Source organism: Oncorhynchus kisutch, linkage group LG5 (assembly GCF_002021735.2).
Source record: "Oncorhynchus kisutch isolate 150728-3 linkage group LG5, Okis_V2, whole genome shotgun sequence".
Taxonomy (NCBI): Eukaryota; Metazoa; Chordata; class Actinopteri; order Salmoniformes; family Salmonidae; genus Oncorhynchus; species Oncorhynchus kisutch.
In genome coordinates, this window is record NC_034178.2 from 21452079 (window position 1) to 21473609 (window position 21531).

The 21531-nt window shown below is 42.7% G+C and overlaps 1 protein-coding gene across 1 annotated transcript in view; it reads left to right on the forward strand.

The window, feature by feature from the left end:
- LOC109890760 (receptor-type tyrosine-protein phosphatase T-like) overlaps window positions 1-21531 on the forward strand; it is a 484190-nt gene that overhangs the window by 91935 nt on the left and 370724 nt on the right. Inside the window, exon 2 of the mRNA XM_031824663.1 lies at window positions 16073-16198. Coding sequence (XP_031680523.1) covers window positions 16073-16198 — 126 coding nt within the window. The remainder of the gene's footprint in view (window positions 1-16072; window positions 16199-21531) is intronic.

The window sequence follows — 21531 nt, forward strand, 5'->3', positions numbered from 1 at the left end:
CCATGGCTTTTGGTTGGGATATGTATCATTTTCTTGTTTGCTTAAGGCCTCATAAAGCTTGTTGAGTGTGGTCTTAGTGTCAGCATCGGTTTGTGGTAGTAAATAGACGGCTACGAAAAATATAGATGAAATCTCTCTTGGTAGATAGTGTGGTCTACAACTTATCATGAGGTACTCTACCTCTGGCGAGCATTACCTCGATTCTTCCTTAATATTAAACATTGCTCACCAGCTGTTATTGACAAATAGACACGCACCACCACCCGTCATCTTGCCGCCATAGCTGTTCTGTCCTGCCGATGCATGGAAAACCCAGCCAAGTGTATATTATCCATGTCGTCGTTCAGCCACGACTCAGTGGAACATAAGATATTAAAATGTTTAATGTCCCGTTTGTAGAATACCAGCAAATCTAAGAAGCGGTAGATTTGTTCTATATGTGCTATTGATATGCTTCCAGTTTTTAAGTTGTATTTTTACGTCTTTTACTTTCAGTTTTACACATAAGCTTCAAAAACCTGAAACAACAATATTTTTGGTTATGGAAAATATGTTTCACTGTGGTTTAGATGGTACAATGATTCTCTTCACTATACTAGCTTATTTTGTCCAAACTAAAATGAGGTGAACTATTTCTGCATAGTGCAACTTTTAAGCTAATTTCCTACAATTCTCCACATTTTGCCATGTCTTGTGTGTTTTCATGTGATATTTGAGTGACTCAAACAAAGACCAATCAGCTAAAAAAACATTAGCTGACATCGGCTAGTTGATCTGGACATTTCTGACAAGTTATAAAGAGCTCTCTAAGGTCTGCAATGACCGACATAACAAGAAAATAGCAAATACCACCCTGCATCCCACTTTCTGGCTTGCTTCTGAAGCTACGGGTTGATCCTGGATGGGAGACCAGATTCTGCTGGAAGTGGTGTTGGAGGGCCAGTAGGAGGCACTCTTTCCTCTGGTGTAAACAATATCCCAATTCCCCAGGGCAGTGACTGGCACTGCCCTGTGTAGGGTGCCGTCTTTCGGATGGGAAGTTAAATGGGTGTCTTGACTCTCTGAGGTCATTAAAGATCCAATGGCACTTATTGTAAGAGTAGGGGTGTTAACCCCAGTGTCCTGGCTAAATTCCCAAGCTGTCCCTCATACCATCATGGTCACCTAATCATCCCCAGCTTACAATTGGCTCATTCATCCCCCTCCTCTCCCCTGTGACTGTTCCCCAGGTCGTTGCTGTAAATGAGAACGTGTTCTCAGTCAACTTACCTGGTAAAATAAAAAAAGGGATGCTGTTTTTATGAGTGAGTTTTATATATTGTTTTATTTAGCACTACAACACTTCTCCACTTTGACTCACACTCTCTTCCTCCCTCCACTGTGACTGACCATGAGTCTAGTAAAATTAAACTAACATGATATTCTATTTATGCCCCAATGTGCCTTGCAAATAATAGGCTACAGCAACTGACGTATTGCCAATTTAAAAACCTTGATTCACTTTCTCAATGTGGGCTGTTGTGTGTAGATCGGTGAAGAAAACAAATCATTTAATCCATTTTAGAATAAAGCTATAACGTAACAAAATGTGGCAAAAATACTTTCCGAATACAATGGAAGGGATTCAGACCCCTTGACTTTTTCCATATTTTGTTACGTTACAGCCTTATACTAAAATATATATATTTTTAAATCCTCTGCAATCTACAAAGATTACCCCATAACAACAAAGCGTTGTTTGCAAATGGATTAAAAATTAAAAATACTTTTCTATGAGACTCGAAAGTTGAGGTCAGTTGCATCCTGTTTCCATTGATCATCCTTGAGATGTTTCTACAACAGGAAACCTGGCACCATCCCTACAGTGAAGCATTGTGGTGGCAGCATCATGCTGTGGGGATGTTTTTCATCGGCAGGTACTGGGAGACTAGTCAGGATCGAGGGAAAGATGAACGGAGCAAAGTACACAGGGATCCTTGATGAAAAACTGCTCCAGAGCGCTCAGGACCTCAGACTGGGGCAAAGGTTCACTTTCCAACAGGACAATGACCCTAAGCACCAACTGTTTAGCCTGAATGCCAAGCATCACATTTGGAGGAAACCTGGCACCATCCCTAAGGTGAAGCATGGTAGTGGCAGCATCAGGACCTCAGACTGGGGTGAAGTTTCACCCTCCAACAGGACAATGACCCTAAGCACACAGCCAAGACAATGCAGAAGAGGCTTCAGGACAAGTCTCTGAATGTCTTTGAGTGGCCCAGCCAGAGCCCGGACTTGAATCCGATCTAAAAATCTCTGTAGAGATCTGAAAATAGCTGTCTAGCAACTCTCCCCATCCAACCAGACAGAGCTTGAGAGGATTTGCAGAGAAGTGTGCCACGCTTGTACCATCATACCCAAGAAGACTCGATGCTGTAAACACTTTGTTTCAACAAAGTACTGAGTAAAGGGTCTGAATGCTTATGTAAGTGTCATATAGTGCATTCTGACATCACATGCATAAAACAACTAACGCTGGGGATGACTGTTGGAGGTATTCACACACACACGTGTGAAAATATATTATTTTCCCCTAACCCTACTACCCCTCCCCTAATTGGAGTAAACTACTGGACAACAACACTTAGGCTTCTACTTACAGTTTATAAATACTATATATATTTCATGGACGCAATGTATTTTACAATAGTTATATCATTTTGTTTTTACTCCCACCCTTCAGCTCCACTCAACCCCTCCCATCTATCTCTTAACACCATCCATTTTTTTTATTTCTATTTGCCATGTATTTTTCAACTGTGCTGTGATGTTTTACAAAAGTTCTGAACCTTTCTATTCTCGTAGTTTCTACAGATTGTAAATTAAAGATAAATATTTTTGCTAAAAGTATTATTATATTATTGATGAATTGACTATGATGTTTCAAATCACCTGGTAGTGCTATCTCCAGGGTTAGCTCCAGGTAAATGTTGCACTTATTCAACCATTCATGAACCTGCAACCAAAAACAAGCTACATATGGACAGTAGCAAAACAAATGATCTACAGATTCGGTGTCTTCACAGCAAAATCTGCAGAGCTGGGATGGTTGTATCCCCCATATATATAACGTTCTATTGGTTGCAAGAATTTTGAATAATTAAATTGCAAAATTATACGTTTTGAATCAGGCGTTGTTTTTGGCTAACTTTCTATCGAGATTTGTGTATCTGTTCATAAACCATGTGCCATGGAATCGGTACATTGAAAATCTCTTCCCAACTATTTAGCAATCTATATGGCACAGCTGTCAATTTTTTGGTCCTTAATTGAAACTGGTATACTTTTTAAAAAAAATATTCTTCAACCAATTTTGGTCTTTAATGCAGGGCCAACAGAGAAGTTCCTTAGTTTTTCCCTCTTCCACCTGCCTCAAATAGATAATCTGGGATATGACTAAAGAGTTAATCTGGAAGATTTTTCCACAAATATACATGATTTTGCTACCATGGTAATGAAAATATGTATCTAATTTGGCTAACTTTCTATCGAGATATGTATACCGAGTATGTCCACATCACCATCAGACCATTTTATCGGTAAACTACACGGTAATGTAAAAGTAGTATTTTTTTGTAATCCAAACGTAATATAGTAATTAATTTAGTTGTAACCCAGAGAGGTTACAACAAGTATCTAGATCCTCTATGAGGCTGTGGAGCGATCCAAATTGTGGATATAAAAGAAAGCATGAATCATCAGCGTACGCCTTTGTTTTTAATCCCTTGATTTCTAACTCCTTTGCATTATTGTTGGATCTGATTTTAATAGCTAACATTTCAATGGCCACAATAAATTGTTATGCCAATAGTGGACAACCTTGTTTTACTCCTCCTGACAGTTTAATATTGTAAACTTACCGTTAAAAAGTGCCTTAGTATTTCAGTGGCCATATAGCTGTACCATGATATTTGCATTGCTACTAAGTTAACCTCCAATTGTTCTCAACTATACCACCCACCCATTTACAATTGTCTGATGGGTGAGAACATTATCAATTGTTAAATTGTTTATGAAGAGGAATCTGATGAAGAGTGCAGCTTGGAATTGACACAGGCTGGGAAATCAGTGCCAAACTGAAGAACACACACAAGAACACACAATGTATTCTTGTTTTTAGGCTAACTCTATTTATATGTGTGAAATTAGTTTCGATATACTGTAGTTTAGGTGTAATTTCAATTGGCCATCATCCGCTGTGCAGGCCTGATAGGCATAAAAAAAATGGTTTAACCTTTATGTAACTAGGCAAGTCAGTTAAGAACAAATTCTTATACTTTGATTGTTATTTGAATCCGTTGTGTAGTGCTAATGCAAAAAACTAAATGTCCACCCAGGGCTGGTCCCAGGAGCGAGTTTGGGAAACCCTGGGTTATCCTGTAGGTAGACAATACTTTTATTATAATTTAGTGATGATTTGAGTTCCTACATTTTTGCTGGCCCTGCCATGAATGGATTTCTGCACACACATGCTGCAGTCTAAGGCACTGCTGACACCCTGGTTCAATTCCAGGCTGTATCACAGGGCGGCGCACAATAGGCCAGCGTTGCCTGGGTTTGGCCAGTGTAGGCCATCATTGTAAATAAGAATTTGTTCTTAACTGACTTGCCTAGTAAAATAATAAAAACACACACACACCAATTTGTAATATACTGGTTTGAAGAGGCGTGTCAGAGTTCGTACTCTCCCCCTCTCTAAAAGTTGTTACATAGGGAATGGAGCATTTGGAACATACAGTGATGCCTTAGCGGCAGGTTTAATTGCTTTCATCCCAGCCAATAAAATGTAATATCAGCACAGCTGGGTCAATGGTAAACAGTAAAAGCATCACAAATGCCCCTAAAAATCTGCTAAATATGTATTAGCTTGTTCCAGCGGGAGAGAGCGAGTGCTTGTTTATTCCACAGCTACATGACTAACACATGACATATCTGTCTCACGGCGAGATGGGCAACCTGAGTAGTAGGAGGATAATTAAGTGTTTGTAGATACGGTTCTACATGAAGGTCACACACACACAGGCATGGAGAGGCATACTATCACACACACACACACAAACAAACACACACACTCTGCCGAGACCCAGGGGAGGTGTACTAGCTTGCATACTAATCGCGCTGCTGGACCCCCGTTGAGTCCCTCTCTGACCCTGATATATCTGGGTGTCTTAACTACTGTCCACTGGCCCTTGTGAAAGCCGCATAATACACAGTTGAAGTCAGACGTTTACATGCACCTTAGCCAAATACATTTAAACTCAGTTTTTCACAATTCCTGACATTTAATCCTAGTAATAATACCCTGTCTTAGGTCAGTTAGGATCACCACTTTATTTTAAGAATGTTAAATGTCAGAATAATAGTAGAGAGAATTATTTATTTCAGCTTTTATTCCTTTCATCACATTCCCAGTGGGTCAGAAGTTTAGATACACTCAATTAGTATTTGGTAGCATTGCCTTTAAATTGTTAAATTTGGGTCAAATGTTTTGGATAGCCTTCCACAAGCTTCCCACAATAAGTTGGGTGAATTTTGGCCCATTCCTCCTGACAGAGCTGGTGTAACTGAGTCAGGTTTGTAGGTGTCCTTGCTCACACATGCTTTTTCAGTTCTGCCCACAAATGTTCTATAGGATTGAGGTCAGGGCTTTGTGATGGCTACTCCAATACCTTGACTTTGTTGTCCTTAAGCCATTTTGCCACAACTTTGGAAGTATGCTTGGGGTCATTGTCCATTTGGAAGACCCATTTGCGACCAAGCTTTAACTTCCTGACTGATGTCTTGAGATGTTGCTTCAATATATCCACATAATTGTCCTTCCTCATGAAGCCATCTATTTTGTGATGTGCACCAGTCCCTCCTGCAGCATAGCATCCCCACAACATGATGCTACCACCCCCGTGCTTCACGGTTGGATTGTGTTCTTCGGCTTGCAAGCCTCCCCTTTTTCCTCCAAACATAACGATGGTCATTATGGCCGAACAGTTCTACTTTTGTTTCATCAGACCAGAGGACATTTCTCCAAAAAGTACAAGCTTTGTCCCCATGTGCAGTTGCAAACTTTAGTCTTATGGCGGTTTTGGAGCAGTGGCTTCTTCCTTGCTGAGGGTCCTTTCAGGTTATGTCAATATCGGACTCGTTTTACTGTGGATATAAATACTTTTGTACCTGTTTCCCTCCAGCGTCTTCACAAGCAAAGGATTGCTGTTGTTCTGGGATTGATTTGCACTTTTCCCACCAAAGTATGTTCATCTCTAGGAGACAGAGACAACGTCTCCTTCCTGAGCGGTATGACGGCTGCGTGTTCCTATGGTGTTTATACTTGTGTACTATTGTTTGTACAGATGGACCTGGTACCTTCAGGCATTTGGAAATTGCACCCAAGTATGAACCAGACTTGTGGATGTTTACAACTTTTTTTCCCCCATGATGTCAAGCAAAGAGGCACTGAGTTTGAAGGTAGGCCTTGAAATACATCCACAAGTACACCTGTAGTTGACTCACATTATGGCAAATAGCCTATCAGAAGCTTCTAAAGCCATGTCATAATTATCTGGAATTTTCCAAACAGTTTAAAGGCACAGTCAATTTAGTGTATGTAATCTTCTGACCCACTAGAATTGTGATACGGTGAATTATAAGTGAAATAAATTGTCTGTAAACAATTGTTGGAAAAATTACTTGTGTCATGCACAAAGTAGATGTCTTAACCGACTTGCCAAAACTATAGTTTGTTAACAAGACATTTGTGGAGTGGTTGAAAAACAAGTTTTAATGACTCCAACCTAAGTGAATGTAAACGTCTGCCTTCAACTGTAAATACTCTATGCGCATATAAATGTACACACTCACAAACCTGCTTGCATACTATCACACACACATACACACTTTGAGCAGAGTAACAGAGAGGGCAGAATTTGGAGTCAAGTGACACCAGCTGCCATATTGGAACACAACATCCTCTGATTTAAAATTTTACACCAATCCCTTTGGGAGTCTCCCAGTTCATGGTCTTTCAGGCAAGCATTTGCAGAGGGTGACATTGAACATGACTATGAATAAGTGTGTGTGTGTGTGTTTGTATTTGTGTAAGCACTGCTCCTTCCCCACCTGCCATCGATCGTAGATAATAATTACATGGATCATTGTACAATTGCTGTTGCTGCAGGAGAGGTGAAGGCCAAATTAATTGCAAACAATCTTTAAAGGTATACTTTGGGATTTTGCTAATGAAGCCCTTTATCTACTTTCCCTGAGTCAGATGAACTCATGTATACCAAGTATACTTACTTAGAGCATACAGATGTAGGATCTGAATTTGAGCCAGTTTGCTACAGCAGGAAAATAATCCTGCAGCTTCAGGAATTGTGAATTATTATGCGGATTACATTTCATTGAAACAAAATGTTGCTACATTTTTTGTTCGAGAAAATCAAGTCTGACATTTTAAAGGGGAAATTACATACGTTAAAAGCCTTTTTAAACCCTGAATACACTACAAGTTTGTATTTCCTGCTGGGCAGGAAAATTCTCAGCAACAAAAGAGTGATCAAAATTAAAATCTGTACAATAGTGTTGTTATGAACGTATAGTTTAGACAGTATTTAAATATTACAAGTACTCAGACATTGAGGATGAAAAGGGCAGAAAAAGAAAAGAAAAGCAGATGAGGAAGTAGAGAAAGAGACTAAGAGTCAAATAAGAAAGGAGAGAGAGAGAAAAATAAACAAGGAAGAAAGAGAGGGAGGGAAAGAGAGATATTGACAAAAGAGAGGATACTGAGTAGGAGGGAGAGGAGAAAGATAGCAGGAGACAGATAATCAAATTAGACCCGTGGAGAAGAGAGAGATAAAGAAAGACAGTGAGAGAGAAACAGTCCAAGAGGCGGCGAGAGAGAGAGAGAAAGAGAGAGTGTGACAGCCAAGAACAAATCCCATAGAAGAGGGGGTGTACCTGCTGCCTGCTCTAATGAGGACCTGAGAGCGTGGCCAGTCAAGGCTCTTCACCCTCCTCCCCAAGCCTAAGCTTGCACCGGGGTCAGCCGCCCAGGGCCAGTCCCTGTCAAGATCCCCCCGCCTCAGCCACCTCATCCCCCCAGCCTCAGCCCCACTACCTCCATCGGACTAGTTCCCTTTGACTCTGTTTATTTAATTATTTAGTCCGTATGGAGTCCGTAAGTGGTAGGACGGCTACTTAGAGACCCAATTACCACCGTAATCCCGCCAATCACGGGACGAATGGGGCATGAGGATCGAAATCAGCAAACAGTACAATAACCTATCGTTTTGTATCCTTCTTATCCCAGTGTTTACCGTTTAGGGTCTCATTTTTTGTAAACAATGGATTCCCAATTTCTACCTCTTTCTACGAGACATTGAGCGAAACGTATTCCACGTTCTGGAAAGACTTTGTGCCCAGTGACTCTGTGACAGGTTGGGAATGCACATTGGGCTCCCGAGTGGCAAAGAGGTGCTAGAGGTGTCACTACAGACCCTGGTTTGATTCCAGGCTGTATCCCAACCGGCTGTGATTGGGAGTCCCATAGGGTGGCGCACAATTGGCCCTGTGTCGTCCGGGTTAGGGGTTGACCGGTGTAGGCCGTCATTGTAAATAAGACTTTGTTCTTAACCGACTTGCCTAGTTAAATTAATGTTTAAAAAAAAAAGATGCTAGGCGGTAGTGTCAGAGTAAAATGTGAAGATATTTAATGCTAGGGCTTCTGTGGTGGATGAATAGCATGACAATGGGCCTCAGGATTGCGTCACGATATGTCTGTGCATTCACATATCTGGAAAGCAACAACATAGGACACATGTGAGAGCTAGAAATTACTGCTTGTAGTGTTGTGTAGGTTGCTAGCTACCTTATTGGAAGTTGCTGACTTCAGTGCTGCTAATAGAACTATAAAATGCTGTGGACTTTTCAGGAGAGGACTCCTGCTTTAGTGCTGTGGAGTAAGATGCTATGCAGTAGCTCCATCGCTAAAAGAGATGGATGTTTACATTCAATACCGCAGTGACCACACCAGTGCCATATGTACCATATTAATCAGAAAACTGCCTCTAAGCGAGGTGATCCATGGCTGTTATTTGCTATAGCTCTCCTCTCCTGCACACTGAATACTGAATTATTTAGCTAATTGATTAGCAGGCCAACAAAGCTCAATTATTAAGGAGGTTGCTGAAACCAAGTCCTGCTTAGGGGCAGTAGCACCACTGCACCACTGGACGTGTTCAAATACATACACACACTAAAGACACACAAGAACACACACACATCCTCTACCACCACTGACATTCTCCAGGTCCCTTTTTTATTTTCTCTTTAAGACTAAAGTTTCATCTTGGCAAAGAAAGAGCCATCGCTGTCGGAGATTAAGGCGTTCAAATGTACATTAAAGGGGGAATCTGACAGCACGTTTCCGAGGCTTAAACATGGCTTTTTTCAGACTGGTCGATCATAGCCACTCACAACTTCTAACTGAGCCATCTCTCTCTCTCTCAGCTAGTCCCCTTTCACTCACTCACTCACTCACTCACTCACTCACTCACTCACTCACTCACTCACTCACTCACTCACTCACTCACTCACTCACTCACTCACTCACTCTCTCTCTCGCCCAGCTAGTCCTTTCTTTCTCTCTCTTTCACTCTCTTTCACTCTCTCCCTTTCTCCCACTCGCTCTCTCTCTCCCCCTAGTCTTGGCGAGTCTGAAAGGGGATTCGAGGGCCTGTCTTTGGAGACAGCAAGCTGATACGGTGGCAGGTTTTTCCTCCCACTGACACTGTAGAGCTGGAGACAGCTCAGGCAGTTTCAAGCGACCCCGAGACTGTGTGTATGTGCTGCCAAGGAGCTGAGCTCTCATTCATATTCATCCGGATAGATCCGCCAAGCGACTCTCCCTTTTCAGCTGCCTCCACAACCCCAGAGATGGATGAATGAGAGGGGGAGGGGGTGACACATGGGACATAGTGGACTACACTGGGCCACAGCTTATTCCATTGGTACCTTGGCTGTGCAGAGACATTTGAGAGTCACGCCTCGTCCTGCTAGAGACAAATAAGAGCTGGGCTATGCTGCTCAAAGAAGTCCCCAAAAGGGAGCTAGCCAGAAAAGAACAAAAAGTTGAGGTAAGTCCTCCAAAATTCACCCACAGAGAAGGTGAAAAATGAATAAAGCCTCCAGGGGCTCTCAGTCAAAGTTCATAGTAAAGTCAGCATACTTTCTTTAGAAGTTAATGAATCACAAATTCAAATCTAATGCTAATAAGTGGCTCTACTGCAGCAAAGCTGAGGCTGATACATTTTATTTGATCTTTATTTAACTAGGCAAGTCAGTTGAGAACAAATTCTTGTTTACAATGACAGCCTACCCCGCTCAAACCCTAACGACGCTGGGCCAATTGTGCGCCGCGCTATGGGGTGTGATACAGCCTGGAATCAAACCAGGGTCTGTAGTGATACCCCTAGCACTGAGATGCAATGCCTTGGACTGCTTCGCCACTCGGGAGCCCCTGCCACATTGCCCTAGCATTCAATATATTCACATTAGCGAGGGCCCTGGGTGAGGCAAGGTTAGTCACTCTGCTGCGCCAAAATCTTATTGACTGAGTGTGAGGTCTGTAATGAGCCCAGGGCTAACCCCTTCCCCCGCTGGGGCTCTGAGCTCTTAAACAAAGCTTTAGCATCCCTCTGATGCCACCACGCGTCTTCTTCAAGCTCGTGGGTGACAGGGTGGTGGCAGTGGGTTAAAGGAGGGTGTGGGGGTATGGGGGGTGGTGGTAGTGGGGCTGTGAACAGAGTTTTTAAGTGGCTGAGGAGATATGGGCAGGCATGGTGTGACGGGCATTTACTGCAGCTAATTTGCTGAGTGACAGCTCATCTCTGAGGGCGCAGGGGGAAGAAGAGTCAGACGCTAACATTTAGAGTGTGACAAAGAGACACTGTAGCTCATTACTGTAACAGAAGGTGGACTTAAAGAATCAACATTGGTGTTATTTTTAAGGACTCATACTTGGAGGAGAAAATGATGGTGAATAATATTTTTCATAGAGTGTGCAAATTGTTGCATGGTGTGTGTGTTTTCATAGTAGCGATACACTACATGACAAAAAGTAAGTGGACACCTGCTCATTGAACATCTCCTGATAAAATCATGGGCATTATTGTGGAGTTGGTCCCAACTTTGCTGCTTTAACAGCCTCCACTCTTCTGCAAAGGCTTTCCATTAGATGTTGGACCATTGTTGCAGGGACTTGCTTCCATTCAGCCACAAGAGCATTAGGTGTTCAATGGGGTTTAGGTCAGGGCTCTGTGCAGGTCAGTCAAGTTATTCCACACCGATCTCCCAAAAACATTTTTGTAGGGACCTCGCTTTGTGCATCGGGCATCGTCATGCTGAAACAGGAAAGGGCCTTCCCCAAACTGTTGCCACACATTTGGAAGCACAGAATTGTCTAGAATGTCATTCTATGCTGTAGCGTTAAGATTTCCCTTCACTGGAACTAAAGGACCTAACTTGAACCATGAACAACAGCCCCCGTCCATTATTCCTCCTCCGAACGTTACAGTTGGCGCTATGCATTGGGGCAGGTAGTCAACTCCTGGCATTCGCCAAACCCAGATTATCCTGTCCAACTGCCAGATGGTGAGGCTTGATTCATCACTCCAGAGAACGCGTTTCCACTGCTCCAGAGTTAAATGGCGGCGAGCTTTACACCACTCCAGCCGAAGCTTTGCTTGTGTGCGGCTGCTCGGCCATGGAAACCCATTTCATGAAGCTCCAGACAAATAGTTATTGTGATGATGTTGCTTCCAGAAGCAGTTTTACACACGCTACACGCTTCAGCACTCGGCTTTCCTGTTCTGTGAGCTTGTGTGGCCTACCACTTTGAGGCTGAGCCGTTGTCGCCCTGGGGGGGGGGGGGATCATTTCTGTTGAGTCTGACTAAACAGAAATCAAAAGAGGGATACAAGTGAAAAAGGTGGAAAATACACTGAGAGAGACAGAGACAACATCTGCTTTTCCACATCCTTTAGCCTGTGCTCTGATTGGCTGTGGGTGAGTGACCTGGTGGGAAGCTCTCTGGCCCCTGTGCCTGTGTTTTCTGCTGGCTTGGCTTTATAAAATCCCCACTGTGTTTCGCAGAAGGCCCAATAACGAGCATCCAAGGACACACACTGTTCTTCTCCCCCCTACAAGCACAGCCAGACCCAAGGACAGTGGGGAAGTGTCATACAGGTACACACACAAACACACTGTATCCATTTCTGCCTTCACATATTTTCCTTTGCCCTCCTGTGGCCCCGCAACATTGGAAATTCATAGAAAAGCATAATCCCTGTGCCTAGTGCTATGTAAGGGATTTCTTGTTTGAAAGAATGACGGGTTTCCTTGTTGTGTATTAAAGGCAGAAAGAAGCTTGCTTTTCAGGCAGATTTCTTGTAGTCTTCCGTATCGTCTGTTCTTCCAATCCCTGGAATTAGGGGATCAGGACTAGCCTCCTATGAGGACACACCACCTGACTCACACAGGAGAGGAAAAGAGAGTCATTAATGCAAAGCTGCCATTTTAGTTCGAGAAGTGGGATTAGTATGCAAATACTAAAATCAGAGAAGGGATAAAAAACGACTGACAACCTGCATAAATCTTGGAGGAAGAGTATTTTTACTGGGCTCGTACGTTCCATACAACTTCTTAAATGGTTCGACATTGTGTAGTGTTTGTTACGTTAGTGAGTTCTGATCCAACTTCTGACACCAGTTGACTTTGTTAGTTGTATGGATGAGGCAGAGAGTCATGTTAGCATATTTACAGTACAGGTCATACATTCAGATCATTGATACATCATCAATACAGGATTAACCCTTTCCAGGATTGCATTCACTAGCCATGTGGCCTAGAGGCCAGTTAAGCCAGGTTATGGTTAAGAAAATGACAATTATTTATTGATACACTGTGAACTGAGATGTATCTCCAAAAGAGTATGTTTCATTCACATGAACCGTTATTGTCTTTGAAAAGGGAGCCTTTCAAAGCCTGAAGAGAGACAGAAAAACCAAGAAAAATTGTCTCATTAACAGTTCATTATGTTCTGCCAATATTGTATGTATGTATCCAGATATTTACTTACCGTCCCTGAAGCCTGTTACTGACTGCTCATCAACCCAGCATGCTTCTTGTAGAGATGTTAACAGATTCCATTTCCAGGCAACTGTATCCTCTAGCATTTCTTATTGGACAAGTCCAGGTAGTTTCTCCCCATCTTCTTCCGTTTGGTGCATGAACACCAAACATGACCCAGCTCTGACCTGATTGAGCTTGGAGAGCCTCTGTCCGATGCCTGGCTACCTATCCTACCTACAGCCTTTTTCTCCCCCTCTCCGCAAGGTGATGGATGGGGATAGATTGGCTTAGGGAAATGGATTGTGTGGAGTGAGCTGCCAAGGTTAAAATGTGTATGCAAATTGGAAAATGTAGAATTAGTAGGGGTTGAGGGGAGCATCTAAATTGAATGAGTCATGTGTGTTATTAGAAGCGCTCTGTGCCTTTTGTCTGCCTTGTCATCTTTCTTCTCTCGTCTAATTCAGTGCTATTGGCGAAGCTGGATTTATTTCAAATGGGATGTGTGTGTGAGTGAAAGCGAGTCTGCCTATGTGTGTGTTGAGTGTGTGTACAACATATGTATCTCACGCATTCAATCAGCCTGCTCCCTCTTGTGTTCTGAATCCTGTCCGAACGGATTGAATCCATTGACTTGTGTGTGTGTGTTTTCCTGAGCCATTCCAGGTACACAGTGACAACTAGAGAGGGGTCATTGGTAAGTTGTTTGTTGTTTCCACTCAAGCGGAAAAAAGACCACAAACAGTGGTCCTATTGAGTCATGCATTCTCTAGTGAAACTAAGAATATGGCTGCATGGCATTTGTTAGGTCACATTTGTCCTATTATGAGAGACACATTTTAACATGACAAGACACTGTCCTGATATTCTGTATCGCTTACTGGTGTGGAAATAATAGCTTTAGCATCTGAGCCGTATACTAGCCTGCCTAGCTTGGAAATGCCGCCAGGAAGGGAAAATACTGAAAAAATGCATATGTTAGTAAACGCTGTAATTAAATCTTAGATGATGACAGTAAATTTAATGGGAGCTAACTAAGATCTTGTCTAAGTGAACAGAAAACAGACGCTTTAGCTGAGTTAGCCCCCATTGGTGTATGACATGGTAGGTCCTGTCAGTTTGGATTACAGTGGTCTTAAATGTAAGGTTATAATGATCAAAGGGTCCAATTGGGGCTCCAAAATGGATGAAAGACTGGAATGTTTTAGAATTGGTAGAGGGTCTTGGGCCCTGAATTGGTTGAGTATGATCACAAGATGAATGTGTATGTTTGTGTTTATCAACACTAATACTTCATTTATACAGAAAACACTTAACCAAATTAGCCCGGAAGAAAATCTGTCCAAAAAGCTTATTTTATAAAGAGATATGTAAAGGTTCCAGTAAGAAATTCAACATTTGATCATCACTCACATTTAAATGTACTGTACAGTTGCCTACTTTCCATTTTCTTTACCTTTTCTACCACAATAACATTTCAAAACAGATATGTTCAAAGGCCTCTTTGCTGATCGTGTTGTCATAAGCTAGCAACCTCACTATGTAGCCTCCCGAAATTGCAAAAATATTAATTGAATTATTTACAGTACAATCGTAATCTGACAGCAATATTAATTGCAGCGCACAGATTCCCAAATTATATCCTGAGGTGCGAACACTTATCTTTTCTGTCAATTTTATGGGTGTAAACAATGTCCTCTTTGAATGTAGAGACTGTGAACACACTCTACCATGCCTCCCAGTTCATTCAAACCTTACTGATGAAAGTGCTACATGTGAAACTCAATTTTATAAACAACGTCTCCACAGAGAGCCTAAAGAAATGCAGCTGCTGAAAAACCTTCCCATTACAACTCACTGTCTAACTAGCCTTAGAGGGGCGGCAGCGTAGCCTAGTGGTTAGAGCATTGGACTAGTAACCGGAAGGTTGCGAGTTCAAACCCCCGAGCTGACAAGGTACAAATCTGTCGTTCTGCCCCTGAACAGGCAGTTAACCCACTGTTCCCAGGCCGTCATTGAAAATAAGAATGTGTTCTTAACTGACTTGCCTGGTTAAATAAAGGTAAAATAAAAAGAGATGAAAAGCCCCCGTTTTTACTCTAGCTCCTCCCCTAGGAGCAGATGTGGGTGCAGGTTGTAAGCTGGAGCTTTAACTGATCATCCCAAACTGTTACTTATCTTTTGTGGGCAACTTATCAATAATGTATCAAATTGGTAGGCAACATTAATTAGAGGAGATGAAGGTCTTCGGCATGTTTTTCTCTCCCCCTCTGTGTCGGAAAATATCAGAACCAAGAGAGACATAGTGCAGCGAGTGGTTGTTTGACACTATTGATATGGAGAGTGAAAAGTTATTTGTTTTGTATGGTGTCCATATTAGGACAGCCTCAATCTCAGCAGTGAGACTTGGCCACCAAGAGATAAATGTTTGTGACCTTTCAGAATAGAACGAAATGAACAAAACTCCCCTGTCATTTGAATGGAATGTGCTCTTATTTTCCCATTCAGTACACAGGCAAGTCATTAGCCGCCAATGAGTGTTTAGAACTTGGCTTATGCAATTTTACAAATTTGATTCAAATCTGAAAGCGAGCGTTGCATCAAACGATCCACGCATAAAAGCAGCTCAAAAACACAAAACATTTGTGTAATTGACAAAATAGATAATGCACAAAACCCCCAAGAATTCCCTTTGAATCCTCTCATTGCAATTAAACCACGCATCTCAAAGAGTACATTTAATTAGACCGAGTTTCATCTTGCTTTCTCAATCCATGGCTTCTGGCTAGCATAAAGCCTAATGCGCTGGAAAATAATTATTTAGCGGGGATGAAATAATGATGTGAGTATATGGCTTAATCGTGTTGACATATGCAACACTACTCTTCTCTCTTCTCGTTGTGTCCTACAGGCAGCTGTTCATTTGAAGACCCCTACAGCAGCTGTGGCTACAGTGTGGCCCTCGGGACCAATGGCTTCGCTTGGGAGCAAGTCAACACTTGGGAGAGGCCCACCATGGACGCAGCTGTTCCCACAGGTACACAACGGGGCTTCCTCCTCTCTCCTATCCTGTATTCCTCTGTCACCCCTGTGTGTGTGTGTGTGTGTAAAAATGGTGTATCATTAACTCGCTTTCGTCAGCTCATATTTCTTTCTTGTTCTCTCACTTTTGACCTGGACGATTATATCTGTCTTTTGGCTCTCTTTTCTTCTTTCACTCCCTTTCTTTCACTCTACCCCCCCCCCCCCCCCATCTCGCTCTCTTTCCTCTTTCAATACATATCCATTGCTCAGCTCATGTCTGAGTAGACCGAGATGCATTGTGACACAATCTCAGCCACTCCAAAGTGATACTGTCAAACACAGATGGCAATCCGGCCGCCTGTCAGTCCGCCTCACTGATCACCTATGGTAGGGATGTCAGTGTCAGCTCCCTGGCTCCACGGGGTGCCAGCTAGGGTTACGCCACTGACTGACATTAATCCAGTTAGGAGTTGAACATACTGCGTCTACGTCCCAAATGCCCCCCTATTCCCTACATAGTGCCCCACTTTTGACCGTAGCCGTATGGGTCTCCCTATGGGCCCTGGTCAATGTGATATATGTATCACTGTAAAGAAAGTATCTTGTTCTGTGCCGACTGCTGAGCAAAGCAAATTGCAGATTGCACACAAAAAAGCATTTCTGAGCCTTTGGTGCAAATTCAGGTTGTGTACAAATCAAAGTGCAGAGAACAACATGATCAAAGTCTTGTGTTTTCAGGATGGCAAAACAGTAACCTCGTAGATCAGGATGGTTCGTACGAGACTAGCAAAACAGGACACTTCAGACATATATATATTTTTTTTAAAGGGCGGTATGAATAAATCAACAAACAACAGGAAACACCATCTGCCTTCTTATCCATGTCATCAGGATAGGAGTGTCTAATCAAAGGAAATTGGGGCATCACTGTGTATGTGTGTGTGTGTGTGTGTGTGTGTGTGTGTGTGTGTGTGTGTGTGTGTGTGTGTGTGTGTGTGTGTGTGTGTGTGTGTGTGTGTGTGTGTGTGTGTGTGTGTGTGTGTGTGTGTGTGTGTGTGTGTGTGTGTGTGTGTGTGCATGTTTTCCAGAGGTGTGGACTTGGGTCACATGTCTTGTGACTCAACTTGTAATAAAATAACTTGAGACTTCGGGACTCGACTTTGACTTGAGACTGATGACTAACTTTAACCTTGGGGTTAAGGTTACGGTTAGGTTAAGGGTTAGGTTAGCTGAAATAGGATTTTGTATGGGAATACATTTTTACTCCCAGAAAATTCATGAAAACAAAGCTGTGTGTGCGTGCAAGAGTGTGCGTATGTGTGAGTGTGCACATGTGTTAATGCGTACCATGTGTCTGTGCCCCTCGCTGTGTGTCAACCACAACAAGCTGAGATGCAAGGGGGACAAGCATCTTCACTGATCGTGCATGGCATTTCATATAATGTCCTGTTGAACAATGCCGGACACAGTGGGCTCTTCAAAAAAAGGGAGAGATAGAGAGAGCAGTGAGGCTCAGAGACTCAGGAGGGGCTCAGGTGGAAATGGAGCGATGTTGATTATTTCTCACAGGGGGGATAATGAAGGAGGAAACTCTGCACTCATTCCTTTTTCCATCCGAGGCTCATTGGTCATCCCCATCAGTGCGAGCCATCCTCCTTGTAACCAAAGCTCTTTCACCGCTTCAAAAGGAGTGCTATTCCGAGGGGATGGGTTCAGCTGTGGATTTTTGTGTGTTTGTTTTCTTCTCCTTCCTTTTGTAATGTCACGGGGTTCTTCTCATGTTGGGCCCCAGGATATTACCTGGAATGGGAGATCTGTTGGTGGAGTTAAGAAGAGGCTGAGCAGTCACGCAAAGTCTCTCAGACTGAACAAACTCATCGGCATATTTCTTGAAAGCCACGGATGACACGCTGAGTATAAAAGCCTTATCAGGTCTAAGCCCTTCTCCAGCGGTTTTCAACTAAACTTTCCCACTAATACTCCAGCGCTGATGCATTTTATGGTCAGTTAGAATAGAGGGGACCTGTCAACTCAAGGGGTTTCTGTCTTTTTAACTACTGAAAATGTAAGGACCAGTTTGCTGTACAGATATTACACCTAGTCCTAGACAAAAAAGAGCTTTCAATGGAAGTTCTCCATAGAGAATGCTTTTTATAACTAGGCTTAATCTGTGTCCAGGATACCAGCCCCATACAGTACAAGTGCAGATTGAAGTTTGTGATGATTGATTGCTAATGCCTGACTGTCACGTGAATTGATGATTGTTGACTTCAGGGAACAGTCATGTTCTTGAGCTCCATACGCTCTTCCCATCATTGAGTGTTCATTTTTCCCTAGTTGATGTTTCACTCTCTGAACCCTCGACATGTCATGTTAAACTGTTGTTAGTGGGGGGATATGTCTCTTGGGGCAATGGGGAAGGCTTCTACTGTTTGCATGGGTGACGCTTCTCAAGAGATAGAGAAACGCGACCCTACGCAACACAGTGACTAGGGTCTAGGGATGTGACAAATTGACAATTTGACATAACTTTTAAAACATCTGTTTTCTGTTAAAACGATAAACATCAATATACAATGCAGAATAATGGTCCTATTACATTTGCCTGCTAGGGCCGGGCAATGAAGTTATATCTACCGCAACCCTTTACAGACATAGAACGCAGCTTCAGTAACTTCTGCTTCGGTATAAAATGTTATATATTTTTCCCTAACAACAATTAACGTCGCTGATTGATGTGCTGCTGCGCAGAACCTCAAGATTATTTATTGACAGTTCTGGTTGCCGAGTGATGGACGTTAGTCCATCTTCAGATGCCTCATTCCTTTGCCTGTTCATATCTCCAGAGAAGGTTTCCTGTCGGCATTTAAAATCCATAGTGTAGCCTACCCTAACAGACCGACAAACAAACATGCCATAGCCAAGGCTCTTTTAAGGGGCCGCATTCCATTATGTCTTAAAAGGGTAATCGAGAAAGGATACCGGTAGCCTACCGTAATTTCATATTATGGGGCAAAAACAAAGAGTAGGCTACCCTGTGTTCGCAAGACTGGCCGTAGATACCTCTGCATCCCGGCAACATCGGTGCCATGAATAGGCTAAGATATTCTCCTCGCAACACACCGAAGACTGAACAGACAGGGCAGGCAGGCAGGCCAGCACAAGGGAGAGAGAGGAGGGGCAGGCAGACACATGCTCATTTGTTTTAGTAATCTGCATCTCTCAATCTCTTGTCTTGCATGCCTTTTGCCAATTCACCAAAGTATCTTAAAGTTCTCTTCTTCCTCTCCTGCTATATTTGAATTACACAACTTTCCCATGCCTTTATAGCCTATTGACTATAACACAGAAAATAATATGTTTTTTGATAACTGCACTGTGATTTTAATTAAGTGGGGGGAAAAAACTAAACAACACTGTTTTTCTTAAAGTTAAGAATCCCAACTTCACACCCATACTTTATCCACTTGAATAAAATACAAAATAGTAGCTATCAAGATGGAGATCATGGAGGTTATTTTTAATGAGTGCATTTCGTAAGTGGCTAGTTTGCATCAACTACCTTAACTAAAGCCACTGCAAAGGTTTTGCCTGCAATCTTTGGTTTTGAATCGGGATGTTTCGGCATTTCTACCTCGTGATTTGTTGGGAGAGACCCCAGATTTTTCTTGTTATAAGCGAAGGCAGTGACCTAGTTCCTCTATGCCAAAATAGTCCTATAGTCACTGTGTTGCCTAGGGTCGGGTTTCCGAGACTACTCAAGGGAGGGATATACTGTAACCAGTGTATGTGAGCGTTGTACTGCCTCTACTTGCTGGCCATCGCTTTTCGTATAGGCTTTTGCCTCTGCACCGTAGCAGCTATGGTTAGACTCCTTTTTAAACATCTCTCTCCCTCCCGCTACAAAAGCAGTATCTAGTGGAAGAGGTACAGGTAAACACCACTGTGATGTGACATTTTTTCACTGTTGTCACTCTCACTGTCGAGTGAGAGTGGACAGGGAGTTTCTGAACTGTTGCATTCTCCGCCCCTTTGCTTGGAAATCTGCTCCCAAATCTGTCTCCATTATTACCTCTTCAAGTTGAGCTCTGGCTGAAAACAAATCAAAACCAATCACCAGAAGCAGGGCTGAGGCCTGTCATTTTGATGTGACATATGTTTACTCCTCGGGGGAAACCAAAGTTTGAAGCCTTCTCTCCAATGCCAAAGGGCCCTGGGATTAGTAATGGACTTTTGAATTATAGGTTGTCAACAGCCCAGTTGCATTAATGCCATGTGTTATTGGTCTGTGCAAGGCTGATGAGGGTAAAGGGGTTAAATGGCTTGTCTATTTTTTTTGTTCTTGGTGATGATTTGAGTGCTCTTGTGTGGCTCACAGACTTGATTGCATTTCTGATTTGAGCGTGGCAGGCGGGCTGGTGGTGGAAGTGGAGAGGGGGCCGCATTGGTAGGAAATTGACAGGGAATGGAGCCCCAGGCACTCTCTCACTTTCTCTCTCCTAGACAAAAGTGACCACTCCTTTTAAATGGAAGGAAAATGACTGTTCACCACACTCACAGGTCTCAACCAGACATGGTAGTAATGCTGATCAGGACAGTTCACAACTGATCCATGCTTCTTTAACATAATGGAGGTGGAGATACAGTCAAAGGTCAAATCGAATGGGTTGTTCATCACCACCGAAGTTGGGAAGCCGCAGATCCACAGGGCCTCATCCCAGCTGGATTAAGTGTCACTCTCCCCAACGAGCACATTTTGTATGCAGATAAATGGATCATCACCTCCTGAGTAAATCCAGAGGTAGCTGTCATTGTAAGAGAGGGATGTACCTACCGTCGGTTTCCTAGGCAGTTTCCTGGGATAATTCCCTCCGCCCCGTTTTTCTTTGAATGTCGGTCTTAGGTCACCTACATGAGAGAGCTCACAGTCACTAAGCCTTTTGGGGTTTGTCTGAGAGCAATACCATTTTATTTGGACACTGATTGATGACATTAAGACTCGACCTCTGTAAGTAAAAAGGCACAAACAAATTAGACTTGGGTGCCCTGGAACAGCTGATGCCATTTGGTTTACTAATGAAAAAAAGGATTATAAATAAAAAAATCTTACCCAGGCCAAGTTAAATCCTAAGGTAATGTCTGATTGTGTAAGGCTTTCTTGGCTTTGACAGGGAAATGTTCTGAAATGTTCTCCAACAATTGCAAATGAGAGTTTCTATTGGACAAATTCAGATATGTTTATCCCCGTTTTGTTCCGTTTGCTTCCGTTTAAGAAATGTTTTTTAACAGAATCTGTGGAATAAATACACCCCGATCACACGCAAACAATCATGCAGTACAGTGTAC